The sequence below is a fragment of the Aureobasidium subglaciale genome, assembly GCF_000721755.1.
Source record: "Aureobasidium subglaciale EXF-2481 unplaced genomic scaffold scaffold_23, whole genome shotgun sequence".
Classification (NCBI taxonomy): Eukaryota; Fungi; Ascomycota; class Dothideomycetes; order Dothideales; family Saccotheciaceae; genus Aureobasidium; species Aureobasidium subglaciale.
In genome coordinates, this window is record NW_013566972.1 from 172,579 (window position 1) to 195,981 (window position 23,403).

General features: G+C 50.2%; 9 protein-coding genes across 9 annotated transcripts; 3 read left to right on the forward strand and 6 right to left on the reverse strand.

The window, feature by feature from the left end:
• Positions 1 to 1,933: 1,933 nt before the first annotated feature.
• AUEXF2481DRAFT_43283 (uncharacterized protein) lies at positions 1,934 to 3,778 on the reverse strand. Its single transcript, XM_013485217.1, has 2 exons — positions 3,567 to 3,778; positions 1,934 to 3,512 (listed from the first exon to the last, which is right to left on the reverse strand). The coding sequence occupies exons 1-2, from the start codon at positions 3,683 to 3,685 to the stop codon at positions 2,183 to 2,185; spliced, it is 1,449 nt and encodes a 482-aa protein (XP_013340671.1). The 5' UTR covers positions 3,686 to 3,778; the 3' UTR covers positions 1,934 to 2,182.
• Positions 3,779 to 6,763: 2,985 nt separating this feature from the next.
• Positions 6,764 to 7,800, reverse strand: AUEXF2481DRAFT_68950 (uncharacterized protein; the record flags this gene model as incomplete). The annotated part of the gene is made up of 3 exons (XM_013485247.1): positions 6,764 to 7,153; positions 7,204 to 7,490; positions 7,548 to 7,800. 3 exons carry the CDS (start codon positions 7,798 to 7,800, stop codon positions 6,764 to 6,766), a joined length of 930 nt encoding a protein of 309 aa, XP_013340701.1.
• A 787-nt stretch (positions 7,801 to 8,587) lies between these two features.
• Positions 8,588 to 10,218, reverse strand: AUEXF2481DRAFT_435975 (uncharacterized protein). Its single transcript, XM_013485283.1, has 3 exons — positions 9,889 to 10,218; positions 9,413 to 9,834; positions 8,588 to 9,361 (listed from the first exon to the last, which is right to left on the reverse strand). Exons 1-3 carry the CDS (start codon positions 9,919 to 9,921, stop codon positions 8,647 to 8,649), a joined length of 1,170 nt encoding a protein of 389 aa, XP_013340737.1. The 5' UTR covers positions 9,922 to 10,218; the 3' UTR covers positions 8,588 to 8,646.
• Positions 10,219 to 11,590: 1,372 nt separating this feature from the next.
• On the forward strand, positions 11,591 to 12,876 carry AUEXF2481DRAFT_7889 (uncharacterized protein; the record flags this gene model as incomplete). The annotated part of the gene is made up of 3 exons (XM_013485163.1): positions 11,591 to 11,703; positions 11,761 to 11,994; positions 12,045 to 12,876. The coding sequence occupies 3 exons, from the start codon at positions 11,591 to 11,593 to the stop codon at positions 12,874 to 12,876; spliced, it is 1,179 nt and encodes a 392-aa protein (XP_013340617.1).
• An 80-nt stretch (positions 12,877 to 12,956) lies between these two features.
• On the reverse strand, positions 12,957 to 13,486 carry AUEXF2481DRAFT_82512 (uncharacterized protein; the record flags this gene model as incomplete). The annotated part of the gene is made up of 2 exons (XM_013485258.1): positions 12,957 to 13,333; positions 13,384 to 13,486. The coding sequence occupies 2 exons, from the start codon at positions 13,484 to 13,486 to the stop codon at positions 12,957 to 12,959; spliced, it is 480 nt and encodes a 159-aa protein (XP_013340712.1).
• Positions 13,487 to 14,136: 650 nt separating this feature from the next.
• Positions 14,137 to 15,077, forward strand: AUEXF2481DRAFT_43289 (uncharacterized protein). Its single transcript, XM_013485218.1, has 4 exons — positions 14,137 to 14,604; positions 14,670 to 14,810; positions 14,869 to 14,961; positions 15,018 to 15,077. The coding sequence occupies exons 1-4, from the start codon at positions 14,439 to 14,441 to the stop codon at positions 15,044 to 15,046; spliced, it is 429 nt and encodes a 142-aa protein (XP_013340672.1). The 5' UTR covers positions 14,137 to 14,438; the 3' UTR covers positions 15,047 to 15,077.
• A 250-nt stretch (positions 15,078 to 15,327) lies between these two features.
• AUEXF2481DRAFT_7892 (uncharacterized protein) lies at positions 15,328 to 15,953 on the reverse strand (the record flags this gene model as incomplete). The annotated part of the gene is made up of 2 exons (XM_013485164.1): positions 15,328 to 15,834; positions 15,894 to 15,953. 2 exons carry the CDS (start codon positions 15,951 to 15,953, stop codon positions 15,328 to 15,330), a joined length of 567 nt encoding a protein of 188 aa, XP_013340618.1.
• Positions 15,954 to 17,598: 1,645 nt separating this feature from the next.
• Positions 17,599 to 18,792, forward strand: AUEXF2481DRAFT_32403 (uncharacterized protein; the record flags this gene model as incomplete). The annotated part of the gene is made up of 3 exons (XM_013485196.1): positions 17,599 to 17,766; positions 17,820 to 17,909; positions 17,965 to 18,792. The coding sequence occupies 3 exons, from the start codon at positions 17,599 to 17,601 to the stop codon at positions 18,790 to 18,792; spliced, it is 1,086 nt and encodes a 361-aa protein (XP_013340650.1).
• A 1,372-nt stretch (positions 18,793 to 20,164) lies between these two features.
• Positions 20,165 to 23,138, reverse strand: AUEXF2481DRAFT_7894 (uncharacterized protein; the record flags this gene model as incomplete). The annotated part of the gene is made up of 2 exons (XM_013485165.1): positions 20,165 to 22,954; positions 23,016 to 23,138. 2 exons carry the CDS (start codon positions 23,136 to 23,138, stop codon positions 20,165 to 20,167), a joined length of 2,913 nt encoding a protein of 970 aa, XP_013340619.1.
• Between the last annotated feature and the right edge of the window lie 265 nt (positions 23,139 to 23,403).

Consider the following 23,403-nt stretch of genomic DNA (forward strand, 5'->3'; position numbering starts at 1 on the left):
TGCTTGTTGTAAGCAACGCGGAAAAGTTCCGTGCTAGTGTAATTCATGGAGTGTCAACTTTCGGCTTTCTCGTTCTCATCACCAAGCACGATTATGAGAGATCTCAACAGAAAACAACTTGTCATACCTTGTGAATATGTATACACATATGCAGGGGATCATCGGGTGGAGTGCCAAAAACTCTCTCGGAAAGTGCCCAGTCATGTTATTACAAAAGATGCCCTCTCGATATGATATTAGTTGCAAGGTTGTGCTGCGAGAACGCAGTATACGACTCATTTTCTAGAACCTTGTGTCAAGAGACGCTGCGTTCGAGACTTGTTGATCGAAAGAGTGGTTATATGCATTTCATCATCTTCTGATAATATACCACTCACCTCCCCTACCCAGGAAAAGTGAACATGATGGTTCACGAGACATTGTATCATATCGTGATGGGAACAAAGCCCATGGAAGGCAAGGTCGTCAAAACAGAGTGGGTAGTTCCAAGGGATCCAGAGAGACTGCTCCAAGATAGTTGGGCTCTTGGAGAGTGACCCAGGTGAGTCGCTCCCTCTTCAACACTGCACTGCATCGAAAAGACTATTTCGCACATAACAAGATTGTCTTTGATGAGAATCTGAGGACGGTGCCGCTCGCCAAACATCTCAGGTCCACGAACTGACTTACCACTCCGTCTCACGACCTCGAGAACAAGGCAATATCATGACTTCATGCAAGCTCCCTGCCAGCCATCTTATATCGGCGAGCACCACGTAAAGAACATGACGTGTATTGACCGGGCATACGTCGTCAGGTACATCGAGGTAATTTCTTCGAAGCAAGAAAGGGGCCGCCCAACATCCAATGACTCGGCATTCGCGACGTGCTCTGTGAGAGAGCTTTCGATGGCTTGTAGAGAAGGAAACCCTTGTTGAAGGCTGTATGTGCTTAAAACACTTGCTAAAACGATACCATCGAGATGTCTTTCTGTAGCATCACCAAAGATATACTGCTTACCTTACTTCTAACCTATGTCCATGATGGAGGCACGGGTCAATCTCGACATCAATAAGGAGGATCGCTATTCATACATGAGCCATCAACCCATATGCCTTTGACTCATAGACAGACATACGCAGGCGAAGACTCAACGACAGTCGTGAGGAGCGAACCCATCAAGCCTGGCGTTGCAATGAGAAAAAGTGGTACCGAGGTCCAACCACCAAAAAAAAAAGAACCTCCACACCGGTGTTTGACCCCCAAGATGAAATTAAGACATCCTCTCCACGTGAGCATCCAGCGGTGAAGAAATTGGGAAATTACAAAGTGCATTTCCTACTCTTTCCGATGAGAAGAACGGCCAAAACAGCAATATCGCAATATCGGATAACATGACATTTTCATGCTATTCAGGCGGTGAGAGAGAAATAAAAGGAGAGAAAAAAAAGAAGAAAAAGTCGGAGAATTTCGAAGAAAAACACAAGCTCATCCGATAAGGTTGTGGAGGTGGACACCGGGGAATAGAAGATCTCATGCGAGATGGGCGAACTTCAGGCAGCCCAGGCACGTGGTCAATATCTGTCATTTGTGGCTTGTTGCCAGATGTATTTGACAGCAGTTTGTTGAACACTTTGATGAGATGTTTGCGTGTTTCCTTTCGCTGTTGTCTTCTTTCAAAGAACAGTTGGCTTTGGTAGGAGCAAACAGTTGGGTCGAGACTTTCCTTTACGATGCTCAGTCGTTTTGGCTTTCGTCATCAACTCGATGTTGAGATCGAGGTCGGTGCTCTGGTGAGCCTCATCTCGTAATGCAATATCTGTAGAGATACAAGTGTCCTCATGGTGAGAGTCGTAATAGCTGAGAGCGCTTACCGACGGAGAGTTTGAGGTGGCTATCGTTAGAATAAGACATGCTCGTAGAAGTGGTCACTGAAAAATGGGATGAAATGAATTGAGACGTAAATGACATTATGTCTATCTAAGATAGACGACCCATGGTCGGGCGTAGGTGCTTACTAGGTAGAGTCATATCTAAGTGTGCAACAAGACGCGTCTATAGCGATCGTAATGAGCTCAAACTAGAAGCCGTGGAGGTGAGACGCAATTGCTACCGAATGTACAATGATGATCGCTGAAAGGGCGAGGAATGGGAAGGACGTAAACAAAATGGTCTAAGCAGTGGGCCTCGACGGGGTATCTCTTCATGCAGCGCCAGCGGTGGCGGAAGGCTCGAAGACCTTGGTGGGCTGGAAGCCAGCGCGGACGACACGAGAGCCGTTGGAGTCCTTGGCGATGTATGCGTCCTTGTTCTCCTGCTGAGCCTTCTTCCAGATCTCGACCTCCATACCACCACGGATGACACCGACTCTCATGGTCGAGAGAAGGTTGTGGGCAGCGTTAGAGTGGAAGTAGACACCACCGTTGAACATGGCGGTGGCATCCTTGCCAATACCAGAGCGGATCATGGCCTTACCACCAGGGTGGTCGTTGACGAAGTTAGACTCGCCCAAGTCGTGGACGATACCAGCGACAGAGATGAGTTGACGACCGTTCTTGCACTGCTCAACGTAGTCATCCCACTCCATGACAGGGAGGGTCTCAAGAGGAGTTCCCCAGTCGAGCTCAGCACGCCTGCGGTCAATCTTCTTCTGGAGCTGCTGGACGCGACCCTTCTCAATCTCGTTGGAACGGAACTGCTTGAGGTCGTAAGCGAGACCGAGCTGCTTCCAAGTCCAGATGGACCACTTGGTAGGGTCGTACTGGTGCCATTCGATAGCGTTGCGGTAGTCGGAGGGGAACTCGTGGTGGAAGTTGTGGTAACCCTCACCGAGAGTGACGATGGCAGTGATGACGTGATCACGAGGGGAGTTACGGTCATCGAAAGGCTGGTCACCGAGCCAGTGGGCAAGGGAGTTGACACAGAAGGTGGCCTGCTGGACGAAGAAGATACGGAGGATACCAGCGTAGATGAAGCCACCGAGCCAGTCACCCCAGCCGAGACCGGCAACGAGAGTGGGGAAGATGAGACCCATGCCGAAGACGACCTTAAGATAGTTCTTGTGCTGCCAGACGACAACGGGATCGTCGTTGAGGTCGGAGATGTCGGTACGGCCGATTCTCTTGGGGTTCTGCTTCATGATCATCCAGCCGAGATGGGAGTAGAGAAGACCCTTACGAACCGAGTAAGGGTCCTTGTCGGTGTCGGTGTAACGGTGGTGAGCGCGGTGGTCGCGGGCCCACCATCTGATGGAACCCTCAACGGCACCGCCACCAACAGCGGCGAGGAAGATCTTGAGAGGAGTGGTGGCCTGGTACGAAGTGTGGGCCCAGAGACGATGGTAGCCAGCGGTGATACCGAGACCGGTTGCGAAGTAGTAGGCAATTGCCCAGATGGCCGTGTAAAGACGGAGAGGGGTCCAGAAAGCCTGGATCAGACCCATGAGGGGAATGCCACCAATGAGGAAGACATTCAGCCAGTTGACGTGCTTATACCAGTTGGCCTTGGTCAAAGGCGTGTCGGTGATGTGAGGCCTGAGAGATGGTTAGTGTCTAGTCAATTGACGGTTGCAGGGATCGAGGACTGACTTCTTGGGGTCGTAGGACTTGCTACGGTTGGGCTCGTCCTTGGAAGCCATGGGCGAAGGCTGCGACACGTAGGCAGGGTCGACAGCCATCATGCCGGCGGCGGGCTGGTGGGAAGGCATATTGCACAAGTTACAAGTGCAGTAGATGCGAGAGCCTCCTTCGAACAAATGAGTGTCGAGGGGTAGGATTGGTGTTAGTGGAGGGCGCTGGAAGAGAGGAAGGAAACTGTGCTGGCGGGCTCAAGTTTTTGAACCAACGCGAGCTCGGGTCAAATGTGCCATGGCCTGATAGACGAGGCAAATACTGTGGGGGAAACCTACGACTGCCTCTGGCCAGAATTCACCGTCCGAAGCTCGACTGTTGGGCTGCCCCCCAACCAATTCATTCGCTGGATTGCATCACCTTGCCACTCCATTGGGATTTCTGTACTGCTGCACAATCCCTGCTGTACCTGCATCGTCCTGCTTGTATCACTATCTAATTCCTCCGTTGTTCTTATCATCACAAATCATCCATCAGCGACCAACTCATTTCACAAAGGACCCTGAAGCAGTCACATTCCACAGACAGCTGGCCAATTTTGCCACCGACCTTTTTGACTTTATGGATGGCACGCGAAACACCCGGCCTTTCTTGCCGATCTATTCACCACTTCTAGAAAGCCGTACCCGAAAGCCCGCGCGCTAATCCCGAGGTCCATCGTTGCAAACACGTAAAGACAACTCCCATGGAACCCTCCAGATGCTGTCCATCTCTGTTTGCTTCTTCCAATTCTCGACATCCCAGCCGATCAAGGGATGAACATCTGTTTCCTTCATCCAACTTTAGCCTGCTTCCCATGTCACCGCGTCCTGTTCCAAATCTAATTGCCAACTCTGTCTGAGATCTGGTCAAATTTGGTGGTGCTGACCTGCCAAGCTTTGCATCTCGTGCGGAGGCTAGCGTCAGTTGAACAAAGGGCGTGTCACCTCATACTTTCTTTCCCAGCAGATGCCCGTTGATGACCGCACTCACGCGCTTGACGTCTGTCTTGACCTGCCCCCTCTGGCGCGTCTCATGCAGACCTACGTCTCTTTTGCTTTCTGCTCTCCTCCTCGTCGTCATGTTGGTGCGCGATTCAGCCCTGTGTTGTGTTGATCCACCTGTTCCCGGATATCGAGGGTCTACGCGGTTACTCCCGGGACTTTTGAAACCAAGTCTTATTCCAAAAGCAGTAGTGGTTGCGAGCCAATGACCACCGTTGCTATCGAGCTGCCTTGTGTTCCACCCGCCGCTGCTATCCATGTCCATGGTCCTTCCCAAGACTTTGTGTCATGCAACAAGAGTTCAACGCACAAAATACCAATGACTGATCATGCAACCTGCCCAACAATCATTGCCAGATTGACCCACGTCCGACATACGATTCTTGTATTGGTCATCGATCCTTTCAACGAGATGCAACCCTCCATGTGCCACTCTTATCGTACAGCCAGCTCATGTACATCTACCGTTGACTGCTCTCCAACCTACATGCAAGACGGTTTATCAGCGCTTCCCCATTCAAGAGCTAGTAGGCTGGGGTTGCTCACCGAAATACACACTCACTATCTCAACCAGGCAACCTGATCGGTCTGACTTCTACTATCCTTGAACGTCATCAGACTCTTGCAGCTCTCTGTGTCGTTTCTCAAGGCGATAATGATGCAAAATAAGCAAACGCCGGGTCGACTCCTGATCGCTATTGTTATCTGTGTTGTCTTTCACATGAACAACGAGCGATGCATGAGTCGGCTGTTCAACACTTCCTCTATCTCGTGGGTAGAGGTTAGTGCGCTGTACTTTCGAGATAGCATATCTGTGCTTTCACAGGTAAGAAGCCCAATCAATGAGCATATCTGGCAAGCACTCTCTTTCCCGGCACTCCAAGGATGGTGACTGCACTTCATGAATCCATGTTGCCTTTGTTCCTTTTGTGTTCGACGAGGCATCTTCATGCCTCTGCGTTCTGTCTGCTGTTTATCGACCATGACATCAACATGCTGATATTGCATCATCACGTCTTGCACATACCTTATACCGCGGGATAGACATCGCCTCCTCCCCGTATGCAGAAAACTGTCACATGGGAGCTGTCTCAAGGCACGATACTTTCTCAACTTGCAGCACTGTGATCGAGATACTTGAAGTCACTCGACTCCCTGCGCGAGGTTCATTGCTACGAAGATATGACTGTGCCTTTCTACACCTCGTCGTTACTCTCGCTTTGACGATGGAGGAAAAGTAGATATGACAGTATTCTGCATACGGGGAGGCTATGTTGACAGGATCTTGATTTACTTGATACTATGCACAGAAGTAGCAAGTCATTGGAGTAAGTAGTCATTCTGACATTTGAATCTGGCCAAAGCATGCTTTCAGATTCACTTTGTGGATAATAAATCTCACATAACAATAGGAAACTTCAGAGTGGACTATCACCAGGCGACCATACAGCGAGCAGCAACTACAAAAGCAGCATCCCGGATCTTCTGTGCAGATGGACGTGAGCAATTCGTTGTTCGTCCCAAGCTATCCCTGCCTTTAACTCCAATGCTAGATTGCCAATTTGCAGCTCTGTCAGGGAAGCAATGCCGTATACAGATCCTGGTTTTAATTTAGTTCACCCAGATGATGGATTGTTTCGTAACTGGATGGCCAGAGGCAAGCAGAGAAAGACAGCACGTCCCTTACCCCTTGCTCTCCTTGACTGTTCTGCTCTCTCGCCACACCAGTATCTGAGATTGACATTTTGCACTACTTTCCAATAAGGTCTCAAGGGGGTACTAGAGATGTGTGGGAGATGATCAAAAAGGAAAGACAGGCTGGTAAGTTGCATCAACACGTAATCTTTCATGTATTTGGAGATCACGAAATGGGAGAGTTGGAGAGGACGGTATATCGTGATCCTTCTTGTGCTGTGGTTGGGAGAGTCGGTATGGAGGTTGGTGTCTCCTCCTTGTTCACATGTGTTCCGTGACTAGTGACCTTGGACAAAGGCAAGGGTCATTGAAAGTGTCGGTTTACTCAGATAGAGGTGGCGATCTGCTCGTAGTCTTCGTACACCTTTGAAATGTTACTTTGGCTTCAATGTTGATACATTACGTATAGCTTTCGTATCTGGCGTATGTTCGTAGCAACCACCCAATGGCTAACATGCCCTTCCTCGTATGAATAATTTACTCCTTCTCCTGCTCCTTCTCCACATCCTCAATAATCTCCCTCAAGCTTTTCGCGCTCTCCTCAACCTCATTCTTCTCACTCTCACTCAATTTCATAGGGATCTGTCTCACAACACCCTTTCTACCCAGCACAACCGGCATGGACAAGCACACCTTCATGTCATCTTGATAATGACTGAGGGGTCTGACACTGCCCTCGTCAAAGAGAATAGACTTGCAAATGGACGCGGTGACACCACCGATACCGTACGCTGTAGCACCTTTGTTTTCCATGATGGCGGCGGCCTTTTTCTTGGTTTCTTCTGCAATGGCGGATTTGTTGATGGAGGTGTCTGGGAGGGCGAGTTCGAGGGGTACGCCGCCGACGGAGGCATGGGACCATGCGACCTGTGATTGTGTCAATAAGTGTGAAGTTTGCGAATGGGAGCAGGACTTACCATCTGTGAATCACCATGCTCGCCTAGTACATAGGCTTCGATGGAGCTAGCTGCGACACCACACTTTTGCGCAAGGATACCACGTAGACGGGCGCTGTCGAGGAATGTACCACTGCCAATGACTTGATCCTTGGGAAGTCCAGACATCTTTTGCGCAAAGTAGGTCAAGATATCGACGGGGTTGGAGACGAGGACAATAATACTGTCCTTGCGGAAGGGCTTCATATCCTCAATTGCTGATCCCAGAATCTTGAGGTTGCGACCAACGAGATCGGTACGGCTCTCTCCTGTCACATTATCAGTATGCAGCTCTCAGACCCTCGACACTTCATGCTCGGACTTACCCTTCTTCTGTGCTGCTCCAGCGGTGATGACGATGATGTCGCATTGTCCGGCTTCCTTGTGCGTACCAGCACGTACTTGCGTAGTAGTATCACCATGGAACGTAGCATCCGACAAGTCCTGAACCTGAGCATCACGCACCTCCTCCTTGGGATCGACAAGAAGGATCTCGCCAGCCACAGGGTTCAAGATCAACGAATAAGCAATCGTAGACCCGACTTCACCAGATCCCAGAATGGCGATCCTTGAAGTCATTGACTTTTGCGACATTTTTCTAATCGACTGTGTGAAGGTTGCGCGTTTGGGTTGGAAAGAGTTCTTCTGGTTAATGGAGCTGTTTGAAGAGTAGGTGAAGTGGTGGTTTGAGGTTATGAAGGTCGCTTTGGAGATGTGAGATGTTCTTGCAGGAAAAGACGTCAAGGCAGGACGAAGGAGCACAGTAGAACGAGAGGCTAACGTCATTGAATGCAATCGTGTTCACAGAAGCTCAGAGAAGGTGCCCTCAAGAAAAGGCGTTGTGAGTTGTTGCTGGAAAATGGAGCTCATGATGATGACGTCGGTGTGAGGGTCATCAAGGTGTTCCAAACAAGTCTTGTTAGACACTGATTCTCAACTTCTCCTCGAGCGTTATGGTCGAGCATTGGCGGTCTTGCACGAACATGACTTTGCACGAACATTCCATCCTCCCTGTGTGCGAGATACTGTCACCCTTAGAGCTGCCTCAAAGCACAATAGTTTCTCGACTTGCAACGACGTCATCGAGTTACTTCGTGTCATCGACTCCCTGCACTAGGTTCTCTAACATGAGATATGACTGTGCCTTTCTACAGCTCGTCGTTGCCTGCTTTGATCATTAGGGAGAGAGAGGGTGTGACAGTATCTTGCACACGACGAGGATATATGGTAGGACCCGCGTCAGTAGAGCATAGTGACGACCGCACCGAAAACAGAGGCTTATCAGAAGTAAGAGAAAAGATTAAATGAGATTCGTGCTGCATGACCCCGGATATCATGTCTTTAGGTGGGGTCAGTCCGAAGACAAAGCGATTATTACGTAGAAACTTTTTGGCCCAAGCATAAACAGAGGCATGTTCATCGACCTCATTTCGGCAAGCCAATGTGATTCCAAGTACCGCCCATCGATCCTGTCTCCTCATCGCGATGTGTCGTGCGGATAGCGTACGAAGTCTCTACCCGGACGCCATCTTCTACGTCGTATCTGTAGTCTTGACTACGATTACTCCTTGTGTGAACCATCTTTTCTGTTGATGCATTGCTTTCAAGATCGAAGTTGTCTGACACTGGGGTCCTGGAGTGAAGTTCGTATTCGTTGGCTCCGGCTAACTTGTCAATCTCGCTGCCGAGCTTCGTGCCCTTGAAGGACTTGTTTGGGGTTGAGTGTAGGTTGTGACCAGCGTATCCCGATCCCCTGCCGGGAGCGTTCGGATCATAGGGGCCTGGCAGCCAGAAGGCTCTGCTGAAGACTGGACGGAGAATAGGTATGTTGATGGTGAAGATACCAATGAAGGTTTCTCGCACGCCCCAGCCGTTGATATTAGCAGCAGATGGTGCTGCGTCCAGGGAGAGAACGACACGAATGATCGCGGCGGCAATGACGAACAATCCTGACGACAAGACAGCTCCGATGGTGATCTTCTTCTTCAAAGGCATCTTCAGCTGCCAAAGCATGGGAATTGGGACCATAAGGATAGCGGCGTCGGTCAAGATATTAGGGATGGCAACAGCAAGGAAGTTTTGAGGTCGGAAAGCGCACTTCCACGGAGGCTGTGGTGTCACTTGCCAGTTCATCTGGGTGCTGTTCGAGGTCAGACATGACGTTCAGGTTACTGAGATCGGAGAGACTTACGGGAAGCAGCCGAAAATGAGCACAAACCAGACAATAATGTAGCAGACACCGGTGAACCAGAACAGATATCTAATGAGCCTGTTGTGGAACGATCCAAGAGTGAGACGCTTGTAGAAGAACAACATGGTGAACTTCATGCACCAGATCAGCGCAGGGTAGCTACACCATGCAGCATATTCCAGCTTGGACCCATATGTTACGCGGTCGATGTCTGCTTGCGTAGCAGTTTCTAGCCATTTCGCATTGACCTCTGAGCTTTCGCCAGTATAGTGGACAATATGAACGAGAACAGCGTCTGATGTATTGAAGATCAATACACCGAAACAGAGCAAATCATCCCAGTAAAGACCCTTGATACCGACAGTCCGTAGACGCACTGCATAACGAGCCAAAATGATGAATGTAGCTATGGCGTATAAAGCCTAGAGCTCTGTCAGTCCAGCTCATACATGAACAAGTCTCAAGTCGATGCTCACCCAGACTTCTTTCAAGATAGCATCGAGAGCCATGGTAGTCTACCCCAGCGAGGGCTCAAAGTAGGGCTTCGACAAGTGCTGTTATTGACTTCGATGGACGACAACAGCCCAACACTTCTCCACGATGCAGAGAGGTGGTGCAACGAGAAGAAGGACAAATTCGAGATAGGAGGGTAAAGATAGCGATGCGAAGGCTTGAGCTATAGTCAAAGCGGAAAATTATGACGCTGACCAACGGCGGTACAAAAGGTCTCAGTAAGGTAGTCGAGCACTAACAATAGCCGCGAGTCAATTAAGCGATAATCTAGTTGGCTTTGAAGCTGAAACGGTTGGCCATTGCCCGTTTGGAAAGACGAGATCTGTCAGCTCAACTCTTCTAGAAGCAAAAGTAGACGGACGTCTGTCAAAAATGACTCGCCGTACAGAAACATCATCTCGGTGCTACCCAATGAGTGGGAAGTATCCACGTGGCCATGATAGACGAACTCATACATCTTAAGGATTGAATCGATATCGAGGCATCGACTTCGGCTTTGCACGTGGAGCAGTTGCGAATGCGAAGCCGCTGAAACAGATGTCAACTCCCGAGCACCAGGGTGTCGGTTGCCTTGAGGTCCCTGATTGGGCACTAGAAGGAATCATCTCGTCTGTGTGGGACGAGATCCGGAACGAGGCGTGTGGATACAAGATGAGGCGTGGGTGAGAAGCGGCATCTCAGATGTCCGGTGGACGATTTGGGAGCGAAGAAGCGATTTTGAAAAGCAGGTTGAAGCCGAGGGTCCGGCCACAACCGCTGTAGAGCGTTGCCGGCCAAACGGTAAGAAGGATCCAGACAATCGGATCTTCCTATGCTTGCTATTTGACGTGCTATTTTATCAACGGGTAGATCAGACGTCGATCTCATTCGTCACTTCGCAAGCCATGGATCATGGATCTCATTTTGACACAAGCTGGATCAAGATGTATAGCTAGCGCATCGTGGAGTTTTCTTGGGTATGATCAAAGAGACATACCGACCACACAAGATGGCACCTGTTTTTAGCGAGGGCCAAGGAGCTAGAAGCAACGGCAGAAAGTTCGACGAATTGGACAGTCGGCGGCAGGACGCGAAAGACAGAATGACAGCAAAGGCAAATCTGTAACCGAGATAACAAGACGCCGATTGACTTCTCGACGATTGTCCGGCACTTGGAGACTGCACCTGTATGAGATGATGCGATTGCGGTTTTGAGCAACGGTTCTAGTATGAAAGCAGCGGTAAGACATCACCACATGATCTGGAAGTTGCGGACGGGATGTTTGCAGAAATGAGCAAAGCGTCGGTGTATCGGGATTGCCCTAAGCAGACCTCGAGTCGGCAGATCGAAAGAGATAATAGCACCAGCAGGTATGGCGGGATAGAGTTGACCATGACTCTTGAACCTTCGAGACCATGATCCAGGGCTACAGCGGTACGATGAGCTGCTTCTCATTCCGAGGGGGATTGACTCAAGGGAGGAGGAAAGAGCACCGCACAACAAGCGCGAAAGATGTCCGTCCGAGGTGATGCCTTCCTGCTGAGTTATACAGAAAAGCTTGGCGGATTGATTGCGGGGGAAGGTGGAGCAACCAAATTGCAGAGCTGGCAGGGCTAACACGATGCTGTGACCATTCGAGCTGCAGTAGACCGCCGTCGTCCGTCAGCACAACTCAAATCAACATCATGGCGGCGCCGCATCGTCCCCGCGTATTCTTGGAGATCAGCATCGGAAACGAACCAGCAGGACGATTGACCATCGAGCTGTTTGCTGACAAGACTCCAAAGACATGTGAGAAGTAGGTAATCCTCTCAATCTTCTCTCTCTGTGTACGTTTGTGCTGATTCCATGACAGCTTCCGTGCTCTATGCGCAGGATCGCACTTGAATCTCAACTATGCACTCAGTCCGTTCCACCGTATCATTGATGAGTTCATGGTACAAGGCGGAGACATAACCCGCGGCGACGGAACTGGAGGTGACAGTATCTACGGTGGAGACTTTGAGGATGAGAACTTGGGATGGCGTGACATGGACGCTGCTGGGTTGGTGTGCATGGCCAATCGTGGAAAGGCCACCAACAGCAGTCAGTAAGCACACCCAACCCCTTCTTGCTAACAAGCAGTAACCAATTCTTTAGGTTCTTCGTCACTCTCGACTCGTGCCCGCATCTGAACAACAAACACACCATCTTTGGGCGTCTGGTCGGTGGAGAAGACACACTTGCTCGCATGGCCAAAGTCCAGGTGGACAAGGACGACAAGCCTCTGGAGCCCGTCCTGATCGCTCGCTGCGGAGAGCTTGAGCGCAAGCAGAAAGCACCAATCGCATCACCCGAACCCGAACCCGTCAGCAAAGACAGAGGCCGAAGAAACAGACGCGGGAGCTCTGCATCTGTCTCCCGCTCGCCATCCCCACGTCCAGAAAAGAACCAACGCGTACGAAGAAAGAGTGATCACATAATCGACGAGAACCTGCGTGGCAGAGTACGCGCAAGGTCCAAGGAAGAAGTAGAAGACTCTCCTGCTCGAGAGCGAGCGATTGAGTCAGATTCGCAAAGTCCGGACAGCAGATACAAGAGGAAGCGCAGTCCTAGTCCGTCGCGCGGATACGAAAGGAAGAAGGCTAGCCGCGAGTCAAGTCGAAGCCCAGTGGACTCACGTCGGAGGAGAAGAAGCCTGCCAAATCAGTACTACGATCAGGACGCACCGGCTCGACCCAACGATAACGATCGTAGACGACCCAGAGACAATGATCGGTACAGACCTGGCAACGACGGCAGACAGTACGACAGAGGCGGCGGTGGAAGAAGGGGTGGACGAAACTCATACCGTCCACCGCCCAGGCAAGAAGAGGGACGCTTAGGTGGAGACACGTACGGCAGTGCCGGAGCTGGAGCAGGCGAAGAGAGCACCGTCAAGTTCAAGGGTAGAGGCCACATGAAATTCAGGGAGCCTGACAGGCGCTGGTGATGGTGAAATCAGCATTGAGCGATGGGCAGTCATGCATGACGTGAAATGAAAGTATCAAGATATCATATGACTTGCTCTTTCTACAGACGGCCTTGCTCTTTTGCAGCAGCTCTGAGTCCACTGTCTCCGTCCACCAGTACACACCATCCTTCTCCACCCCTGCCTCCATCTCCACCCACTGCTGCGCCTGGGAACTCCTTCATGGCGTACTCGAGAATCTCGTCGTTGAAGCTACCTGGCTGAAGCCAGACGGCTCTGACGCCGGCCTCTTTGGCCTCTTGTAAGAGCTTCTTGGTGACGCTGGGAGGTGTAATGACGCTCAGTGCCGTTTCCTTTGGCTGTTGTAAAGCTGATGGCGAAGGTACGGTATCGTAGTCCTTAGACGACACGGAGACACTTGGTCGAGATGGGTTGAGTGGTGTGACGGGTAGAGAGCGCTGGAGGTACCATGCGAACACTGCTATGCGTCAGTGGGATTGCAATGAGTAGAAGACCCGGCAACTTCACCTCTGTGGCCGAACTTAGAGGGGTCGCTGCTTGCGCCTGCAACAGCAAAGCGAGGGCTGCCGAGGAAGTTCTTGACTGCGACGTTCATGTCTTGGTCGGTCATTGTTGCAGTGTCCGAGAAGTGTCGAGGTGAGATGATCGGAAAGTGAGATGAATTGCGTGTTGGCGGAGTTTGGAGATAAGGTTGAGCCGAGGTATGGCTTTGTCCAGCGTGAGCATGACCAAGTCGTGCTGCACGCGGGATAACCCTGTCTAAGCAATATTTTCCCAATATCTGAGCGCTGCCAAAGTCGCAGTCTTTGGCTTCGGCGCTCTGGATAGATGCTATACTGCTAGAGTTATTGTAGAGACGAGTTTGAGTAAGTGTAATGACGCTGGTCACTTGAAACTGTCGTTTTCATCATCGGACGAAGATGAAGCACTTGTTCACCACAGCTCTCATCCTCCAAGAGTTCACGCAATAATCAACAAACGTCGGTTGTTGAGTGTTTCGAGCACAGAAAGCTGTTTCAGACAGCTACAATGTCATCACAAGAAGCAAAAGCTGAGATGGAGATAGGAAGATAGATGGCAGTCATGATTACCGGATTGGGAAATGTGTTGATAATTCGGCCATGACAACGGGCCTGAAGCCCCCCCTGGGCCGCCTGACGGTCGCAGCGCAGATTTGATACAAACACATCAAACGACTCCTTTATACTGGTGGGGACCCTAGGAGACGCAGACATCTTCACGTATATCCCCTCAATCCGCAGAAAATCCACCTTGTCGCAGAACTCTATCGTTTGAAGCTCGAGAAGGAATAAAGGACGACAGACACACAACCAAAATGGTGAGTTGACATGTTTATTTGCGGGCCAGACCCTGCATGGAGACCCGAAAGTCAAGACGCAACCAACCAAAACTCGCCAACCGCCCTGTTTTGTGTCCGTCGATAAGTCCCGACTTTGAACAACACACCACAACAACGACCATCCCACTTTCTTTCACCACACTTTCTCCTGCAGCACGACCATCACACAGCGCATAATCGCATACCGTTCAAGACTAAGACAATGGATCAGGCCAACACAACAAACTACAAGGAGGCTTTCGCTCTCTTCGACAAGCGCGGCAACGGTCGTGTCCAAATCGACTCCCTGGGCGACCTTCTGCGCGCATGCGGTCAGAACCCTACCCTCGCTGAGATTGGCGACCTCGAGAAGAGCATCGGCGGAGACTGTGAGTCTATACCATCAAAAACGATGAGGAGGAATACAGCGGCTGACACAACCTCCCTTAACCAGTCGACTTTGACTCGTTCTCAAAAGTTCTCAACCGCGCTGGCGGTTTCCGCGACCCCGGCGAGCCCGAGGAGTACTGCCGTGGTTTCCAAGTCTTTGACAAGGAGATGACTGGCTTCATCGGCGTCGGTCAGCTAAGATACAGTATGATTCGCGTTCAAATACTACTCCTGGCCGAGTCAACACACTAACCCATACACAGTTCTGACCAACTTGGGCGAGAAGATGAGTGATGACGAAGTTGACGAGCTGCTCAAGGCTGTTGACACCAGCAGCGGCGAGATTAACTACGTTGGTACGTTCAACCCTCAAGGCCACCAAGCCGAGTCGCATTGACTAACACATATCCAGACCTTGTCAAGACCGTCCTCGCAAACTAAACGCCCTTTCCCACCGATACCCACCTTTTTTCTTTCTTGAAACAAAACAATCTTGGTGCTTTGGCACGAGATATGAAGCATGGATGGCGTTTCTCTCTCTTTTACTCTGTTTAATTCGGGAACGAGAATGAATTATATCGCGACTCTTTGAAAGAACGCAACCGAAATCTGTACAGCGGAAATTCTACCTCTATTGGGCTTATCAAAACATACCCGTCTATTATATGTGCCATCTCTTTCTTTCCGTCACTTTGTATCAGACGGCCGTGGAATAAGCTGTGCTACAAGAACGACTCGTTGGTGAAGCTCTGTGCATCCTTCTGTATCTCCTCAGCAAGCCAGCGAGCCTCCTTTTCCATCTCTTCCATACTTCTAGGCTTTCTCTTGTCATCCTCAACTTTGGGGAATTTACCCTTCCTCATCCCTTCCTCATCTCTCTGATGTCTACCAACGTCCCCCTCCTCACCCTCCAATTGCTCATAGAGTTTGTCTCCACCACCCTGCGCATCCATATCACCACCCTTTCTAGGGATCAAATGCGCATGCACATGCGGCACACTCTGTCCAGCAGCCTCGCCATCCTGTATCGCTATATTGCACGCCGAAGCATTGTACACACGCTTCAATGTCCGCGACGCCAATTGTACTGTGCTGAAGAGATCCGTGACTTCGTTTGCGCTGAGCTGATCGATGTGTTGGACGCGGCGGAGAGGGCAAACGAGGATGTGGCCTGGTAATAAGGGTTTGAGGTTTACGAGGCAGAAGGAGAGGGGTGTTTTGTAGAAGACCTGGGTGTGTGTGTGTTAGTGAGTTGAGGGTGGGGGGGGGGGGGGGGGGGGACTTTTACTTGGGATGTTACGGCGAAAGGGCCGAAGTGGATAGCTTTGCTTAGTGTTGATGGTGGCATTTCTGCCTGGTTTTCAGAGCACATTTAGATCTCTTGTGAGAGAGTGTTGTGGAGGATTGGGTGGATTGGTGTTGTTTGAAGATTCGCGATGCCAAAGACGTCACCGTCGCGTCTTGGTTTACGCGAAGTCTTCCACTGCTTCAAAGTCTCAATTGCGAGCATCAACACGTGGACCATGGTTTCTCAATCTAAAGCCAGCGTTCGCATGATAAAGAGCATGATCATCGAGCAAGATCCGCACAGAGACTCATGGCGCAGAGCCGACTGATTGAAGAACCTCGCATTCCTGGATAGTGGTATGCGCAGGCCGTCAATGGCTCTGGCCATGATGTTTCTACACTGTCATAGGAATGTGTAGGCCGTATGACATGGTATATATCGCCGACACTGACAAAAGTGGTGCCTATCAATCACCAATCTCAATTGGTGATCTAAGCTCCTTTGCGGCCTGATTGCTCAACACCAGAATCATGGCATCTGCGTTTGCTCGTGCATTGTCTTTCCGGAGCCGGCTCCACTTCTAGCGGCAAGCGGCTCCTACGAAGTTACCTCCAGCGGCACCAACAGTCAGGGCAACCACTACGATGCCCGCGACTATGGCTCTAGTGCTTCGAATGACAATTCCTACCACTATTCCAACAAGCAAGTATCATCAACATTGTTCTGGAAGAAGAATGCCGACCACAGTCAACAGCGACGGCTCGTACTACTACAGCAACCCCAATGGCTCGACCTACTACAGCTCCGGCCCTGGCTACTCCAGCTACACTCCTCAGGGCAAGTAGAGACCGATCTGCTATGGCGCCATTCATCGGTCATAACCTCCACGACGGATAAGTTCGGCTCGGAAGGAGTACAATCACGAGCACATTGGACCAGCCAATGAATGATATACGGACTTTTCTGGCAGATACAAAAAGATGCGTTCTCGGAGAACGTTTTAGTTGTCTTGTATGACGGGTCGCAAAAGAGCCAAGACATCAAACGACAAGTGACCATTGACACAAGCAGCCCCGTTTATCCTCTGTATTGAAGCATGTCTGCAAGCGTTGAGGCTTAGGCGAGTGAACATGGATGAGATTCTCGCATTGATTTCCTATCCATGCATGCCAGCATCGAAAGAATGGTAGCGATGAAGTGTATTCCACCCCGGAGCTGATTGCCGTCATTTATTTCCTTGCAAAGCGAGCCGCTCCCATCCTCATCCTTCAAGAAAAGGGACGAACCCCAGACTTTTGAGACACCGAAATATGGGATTTGGCATCAAACGTCGTTTTCCACAACGGCTGGGATGAATCTAAACCCTATCGAACGCCCAGAACGCGATGAGAGCGAGAAGACCACCACAACTTTACTCATTCGTCTACAACGACTTTGGCAGATAGGCCGAAGCCTACTGTTGTATGACAGCATGTTCTGTACTTTTATTTTGCGGCTGCTCAGTAATAAAGCCCTGAAGCCCTCGAAAGCCACGAACCATTGGGCAAGCTGCGGTTGTTGGGTTTCGGAAGGTAAACCTTGGTTGTATTCTTTATCTTGCTTTAATCTCCTTGTTGCCTTTTTCCTCTTCCTATTTTGTTTGTCTATCTCTGCCTTTTTACACCTATCTCACATGCTTGGAGTTACTTGACGGGACCAAGAAAGAATGGTTTCGCCAGATGTTGCGACATATAATTTGCATCCGTATGCGATTATTGTGTTGCCAATCCCTCTTGCCATATTGTCGAGTATTGCGATCTCGATACGGATATGGATACGATGCTTTATGGCGCGGTCGTTTGGTCGTGATGATGTTTGCTTGATCATCGCTCATGTGAGGATATGTTCTTGATCAATCCGAAGTCGAGCACTAATTTTGAGTCCTAGATCTGCTTCCTCGCTGCTTGTGGAGTATTTATTGGCATTGGTGTGACTGAATACTATGAAGGTCTCGCTCCCATTGTCAAGCTCGCCGAGGTATGTGGTCGGTTCTGTACATCAAGTCTTGCGCCAGACTGACCGTGCGACGCAGCTGAGCATACTGGGCATCTCGCTCTATCTACTAAACCAATGTTTCTTCAAGCTCTCCATGGCCTTTTTCTTTCTCCGGATTCCCAACAAACGCATTCATCGCTGGATCATCATCATCAGCGTCACAATCTCCATAATCTTCAACCTGGTCCTCCTCGGCATCTCAATCGGCCAATGCGGCAACATCGCCACAATCGACCTCAATCACCCCCACTGTCTATCCTGGAACATTCAAGGCCCCTTGAACTATTTCTGCGCCTCTCTAAACGCCGCAGTCGACTGGGTCTTTGCCATCCTAGCCATTTACGTAGTGCAAGGCTTAATGATGGATACACGCAGCAAAATCTCCGTATACGGCATTATCCTACTAGCTTCAGCAGGCAGCATAGTAAGCATAGTCCGCATCCCCTACATCCCCGGCCTCCGCCTGGACAAAAGCTACTACTCGCAACAAAACGACATCATCGCCTATACCTCTCTCATAGAATCTGCAATCGGTATAATCGTAGCTTCGATGAGTGTGATGCGACCTTTGATTTCCAAAATCCGGGAAAGGGCAAAGATTGCTCTGTCTTCTGATTCACGCTCGCGTTCGAGTGGGAGGAAATCGAGACAGCAGGCGCCGGAGAGGATAGATCTGCCAAAGGGGAGTGGGAGTGGGAGTGGGAGTGGGAGTGTTAGGTTGTATCAGGCGTTGCCGGATCCGACGCCTACAGTGGAGGAGGGGGAGACGATGAATGGGATCGAGATGGATTATTTGAGTTTGAAGGGTAGGGATGTGGAAAAGGGTATGGGGACTACGATGATGTATAAAGAGTTTCGAACTTGAAAAAGAGATGGGAATTGGCCTTTTTGAATGAACGACATCCTATCGAGATACTGGGGCTCGAGTCTGTTGATCTGAGATTGACGTGGTCATCGATACTGCGACATCGATAGTTTAACCTCTCTGCCTTACCACCAAGGCACGAGTAGGTGGAAAGGAAAGCGCCATCTACGAAAAAGGACAGCTACGACCTCTTCGACAGCAAGAAGCGACCACAACCACACTACTTAAAAGGCAGGAGCGACGCATCATCTCTCCAGCCGAAACAGAAGGACCCCCGATTTCCTCATCAGTTCACTGCCCATCATCATGGTGTCAACGCAGCACAGGCCCACTCTTCCACGTCGGAGAACAGCGGTCTGTTCTGATCTCGTGTAAAGCGTCTTCAAACCACTAGACCACTGTGCCGGGATTATTGAAGATTGGCTTTGTTGGGAAGCTTATATGGCTGTGTTGTGAGACTGGACAATGAGAAGTGATTGGAAGAAGAGCTACCGAGGGAGAAAGCGAATTCCAAAGGAGGAGTGAGGAAGACGGATAGGAGAAGGAGAGTGAGGGGACAATGAAGAGATGGCATGGTTGAGAAAAGAATAACAGAAGGATAGACTACCGGTGAGAATATTATACACATTCACCACTCCCATGTATACTTAACCCAGGTTCACAACCAACATACCTCAAGCCCTTCTCTCATTGATCATCACCACGCTACCGGAAGAATCGTGCACCACTTCAACTTTCGCTCACGTCTCAAGAGAGTGTAGAGACGTTACAGATAGAGTAACCCCTTCTCCCTCCCTCTCCCATTACTCCCGAGATCTCTTCATCAAAGCACCGTCCACAGCTGTCGAGATGCAGAAAGTATTTCAACAATGCAAAGACATCTCTTGAGAGCCTCACCACTGTTATATCCCAACACACAGAAAAAAGTCAGATCTTGCACATTTGCATTCCTGCATTTCCACAGACTCTTTCTTAACCTTGTTGGTCATCGATACTGAGCATCGAGAAGGATTGTAAAACCTTTAATCGTGTACGCGTCCTTTACAAGATAACAAAAGTCCAGGAGCAACATGAGCAAGCAAGTAGAAAATATCACAGTAAATTCGAAAAAAAGGAGAGAACAAAATTGCACGAAGAAAACGAAAGGGGAAGTAATGTGTATAAATAATTGATCTTCATTTTTTCCTACCAAGCCAAGAACAGAAGGTATGGAAAAAAACAAAACCCATCATACGCTAAAGCTTTTTACCATCGGTCTCTTTTCCTTGTCCATGGGCATAAAAGGCAAGGAACCCCCAAGAATCTATATACGTAGAAAAAAACAGCAAGGTCACCCCAAGCAGGAAAGCATACCCCTAACAAGCAAAGGCACTTAACCAGCAAAGCGGAATCTGGCAGCTTCCAATCTACCAAGACCCTCTCTAGGCGCAACATTCCTTCTCCTATACGAGTTTGTGAAATCTTGCAACAGTGTGCGGATCTTACGTGTATCTCCAGATTGAATGCGTTGCTCGATATTGCGCAAAAGTCTCTCTTGTTCTTGTGGGCTGATGGATCCCGTGGGAAGCATCGAGACTGTGTTGGCTGTCCATGTTGCAGTGGCCTCTGGCAGTAATTGGAACATGGCTAGCAGCACTCCTGATGCATCTGGGAAACAGTCGGCAGGGAAGGTGTACATCATACCTGTCATGAGACGTTGAACAAGCACCTCACCTTGTTGGGAGATAAGCGTCTTGACGGCAGTCTGAATTTCTGGCGGGTTGATGCGACGGTTGGGGTCTTCGCTGAAAGTAGAAGTGGGTGCGTTTTCACCTCCATATGCGAGGAAGTCGCGTAAGAAGTGGAGCGTTGCCAGGATAGGCTCGTCTTTGAGGAGGGTGAGCGATGTGGAAGCGGCAGATAGAATGGTAGGGGTCAGCTCATTCGCGATAAACGAGCGTGAGTGGTATGCCTGTACGTCGTTGCAAAGGCGGAAGAAGTCCTCAATGACGTCGGGAAGTTGCTCTGGCGGCAGATCGTTGAGCGCGCGCAAGAAGGTAGTCGCTTGTTGTACATAGAAGTTGAAGATTGCTTGTGTTGTCTCGGGGGTGATGCCTTCTGATTCGTCGGTGTATTCTCTGACGATTGAGTCGGTCGCCCAAAGGAAGCAGCCTTGTCTTGATGCAGCGAAACCAGATGCCAGTTTTTCGGCCAGGACAGGAAGAAGCGGTGCAGTATGTGTGCGGTACGAGAGCACAATGTAACGCCAGCATCTACAGACGCGCTCAAGGACGGGTGTGAAGTTTGAGAAGTTTTCTGCAATAGCAGCCAAGACGGGGAAGATCTCTTGACAGTATTGCACAGCAGGATGCGGCTCGCCGGGTCTGACTTCGGGTTGAATCCATTGAACGAAGATTGTGATGAGATTGAGATGGTCAGCAAGGGCGAGCTTCTCCTTTTCTGTGCTAGCAGACTGTGCCATGTCCATCAGACGCTTGACAACAGGGTCGCAGCACATTTTGAAGGAGGCGTAGACTTGGTCGACAGGTTGTCTCGAGAGTACTGCTGCCATGCCCTCTGTGATCTCGTCTTGACTGGTAGGTGGTAGTCTGTTGATGACTGTTTCATAGAAGGTCTGGAGTTGGTTTGTGAAGCCCTTGAGCAGCTCAGCACAGTCGTTACAGAAGAATCTGAACGAGAGAGCTGCCGCAGTGACGACTTCCTTCGATGGATGATCAAAAGCGGCCATGATGAAGTTGAGCTGTGCCTCGAGAGTGTCGGGATGTTGAGCAGTCCACTCGGTGTATCTTCCGAGGGCCATAACAGCCTGGAAGCGAACCTTTTCTTGATCAGGAATCTGCACGATCAGAGGTACCAGTCTAGGCAGCATAATGTTCTCATCCGGAGGAACCATACGGCCCATGGCGCGCATACTGAATAGAGGAGCCTCGAGCTTCTGCCATTCGGGGACATTTCCTGTGCTTGCTTGCGGACCGTATGTGTTGACCCATTCCTCAATTTTGACGTACGATTTTTGCAGACACTCGGTGACACCAATGACCTCGCAACAATCTTTCAAGACATCGCCCATTTGATGACGGAAGCCACGGAATCTCTCCTCCTGCTCACGATCGCCGTCGAAGAGGTCGTTGTCGTTGCCGCTTTCGGGCTTGGGGAACTCAAGGTGGCCAATCATGATGTCGACCAAGTTCAGATAGATGTCTACAAATTGCATGCGAGCCTGCATGTAGCGTTCCAGGGTGATGTATTGCTTGAGTTCGTACCAGAAGATGAAAGTGCTGGAGATGGCCTCTTTCTCAGTATCTCTGGCAGCACACTCAAGCACTGCCTCGACCAAGCCGCGGAAGTCTTCAGGCATGCGAGCGATGAGAACAACCCAAGCTTCACCAGCCTCTGAGAAGATGCGCGTCAGACCCTTGAACATGTCAAAGTCCTCTGCCTCTGCAGCTTGAGCGATTTTCGGGCGGATGGACATGACTCTAGGGTACATGGTCTTGATGACGGCCATGCATTCGTCGACGTCTCTTGTCTCTCTGAAGATTGCGCAAAGAGTGTCAACACTGGAGTCGAAAGACGACTCGGTTTCTAGAGCGTTCATGACCACATCCAGTAGAGGCGAGTTGACAATGTCGTTTAGCGGAACTTCTCTGATCCATGATGTGATGCACTCCATGAGCTGAGGGTTCTTTGAGGCTGCCTCAGAGGACTGTGCGTATTGGTTGAGCAGTGTAAGGACCTGGTTACCGTTCTCTTCTAGCAACTCGACGGTTCTGTCTCTGAGTTCGTCCTCGGTAAGGTTGATCTTTCTTCCCTCTGTGACCTCCTCAGGCAGGACGTGCAGGAACTCGAGAACGCAGGCGATGCCATTGGGGTCGTTGCCCAGGGTAGAAACAACAAGTTGTAGTACATCCTTCCATTCGAGCATCTGAATGGCGAGGTTGGCGAGACAGACACATAGTTGTGTGCGGATAGGCTTGGGCCCTTGGCTGAATTGGGCGAGTAGCGAGAGAAGGGTGTTGCGCAATTCGGGCAGCGATTCGCGAGGCAGCTGGTGGAAGTCGAAGACGATCTTGCCCTTGAGGGTTGTGGCGGCAAACAGCTTCGATTCGGTAGTAGCTTCGGAGGAGTTCAGGATCATGAAGGTTGTGTTCCATGCTTCATTCTGCATTGCTCTTGTCAGTGGGGGCGCTTGGAAGAGCCATGTGCTAGTCTGGGCAGCGTACAGATTTCTGGAATTGTTCGAGGAACTCGTGTGCTTGGCCCTTTTGCGCACGATCTACGTTTGACTGCATGGTCTGAAGGGCAGCCAATACTGGCGCAAAGGCCTGGGTGCCGTTGGCGGCCATGGTGGGATGTGTTTTGGTGTGCAGGCCGGTAGAAGCGCGTGTTACGGTAGAAGGATCGATGAAGAGCACTCTCTGCTGCTGTCAAACAAGGGGAAGAGATAACAAGTAGAGCAGAGGCAAATTAATGGACAAAAGGAGCGAGTTTGTTGATTTGATCTGGTTGATCCATCTTTCTTTGGACTTGACACTGACGCAGAATCACAAGCAGTCCGTGCGTCTGCTTCATCGCGGAGCCTTCTATCAAGCCTTCAGTGAATGCTCTGTA

Excerpts from the sequence above, each read along its gene's own strand:
- AUEXF2481DRAFT_43283 (XM_013485217.1), bottom strand. The coding sequence starts at position 3,685 with ATGCCTTCCCACCAGCCCGCCGCCGGCATGATGGCTGTCGACCCTGCC. Across the intron at positions 3,513-3,566 it reads AAGTCCTACGACCCCAAGAA|GCCTCACATCACCGACACGC; the intron begins GTCAGTCCTCGA and ends ACCATCTCTCAG.
- AUEXF2481DRAFT_435975 (XM_013485283.1), bottom strand. The coding sequence starts at position 9,921 with ATGGCTCTCGATGCTATCTTGAAAGAAGTCTGG. Across the intron at positions 9,835-9,888 it reads CTATCTTGAAAGAAGTCTGG|GCTTTATACGCCATAGCTAC; the intron begins GTGAGCATCGAC and ends ACAGAGCTCTAG. Across the intron at positions 9,362-9,412 it reads CTCATTTTCGGCTGCTTCCC|CACCCAGATGAACTGGCAAG; the intron begins GTAAGTCTCTCC and ends GACCTCGAACAG.
- AUEXF2481DRAFT_43289 (XM_013485218.1), top strand. The coding sequence starts at position 14,439 with ATGGATCAGGCCAACACAACAAACTACAAGGAGGCTTTCGCTCTCTTC. Across the intron at positions 14,811-14,868 it reads CGTCGGTCAGCTAAGATACA|TTCTGACCAACTTGGGCGAG; the intron begins GTATGATTCGCG and ends ACCCATACACAG. Across the intron at positions 14,962-15,017 it reads CGGCGAGATTAACTACGTTG|ACCTTGTCAAGACCGTCCTC; the intron begins GTACGTTCAACC and ends ACACATATCCAG.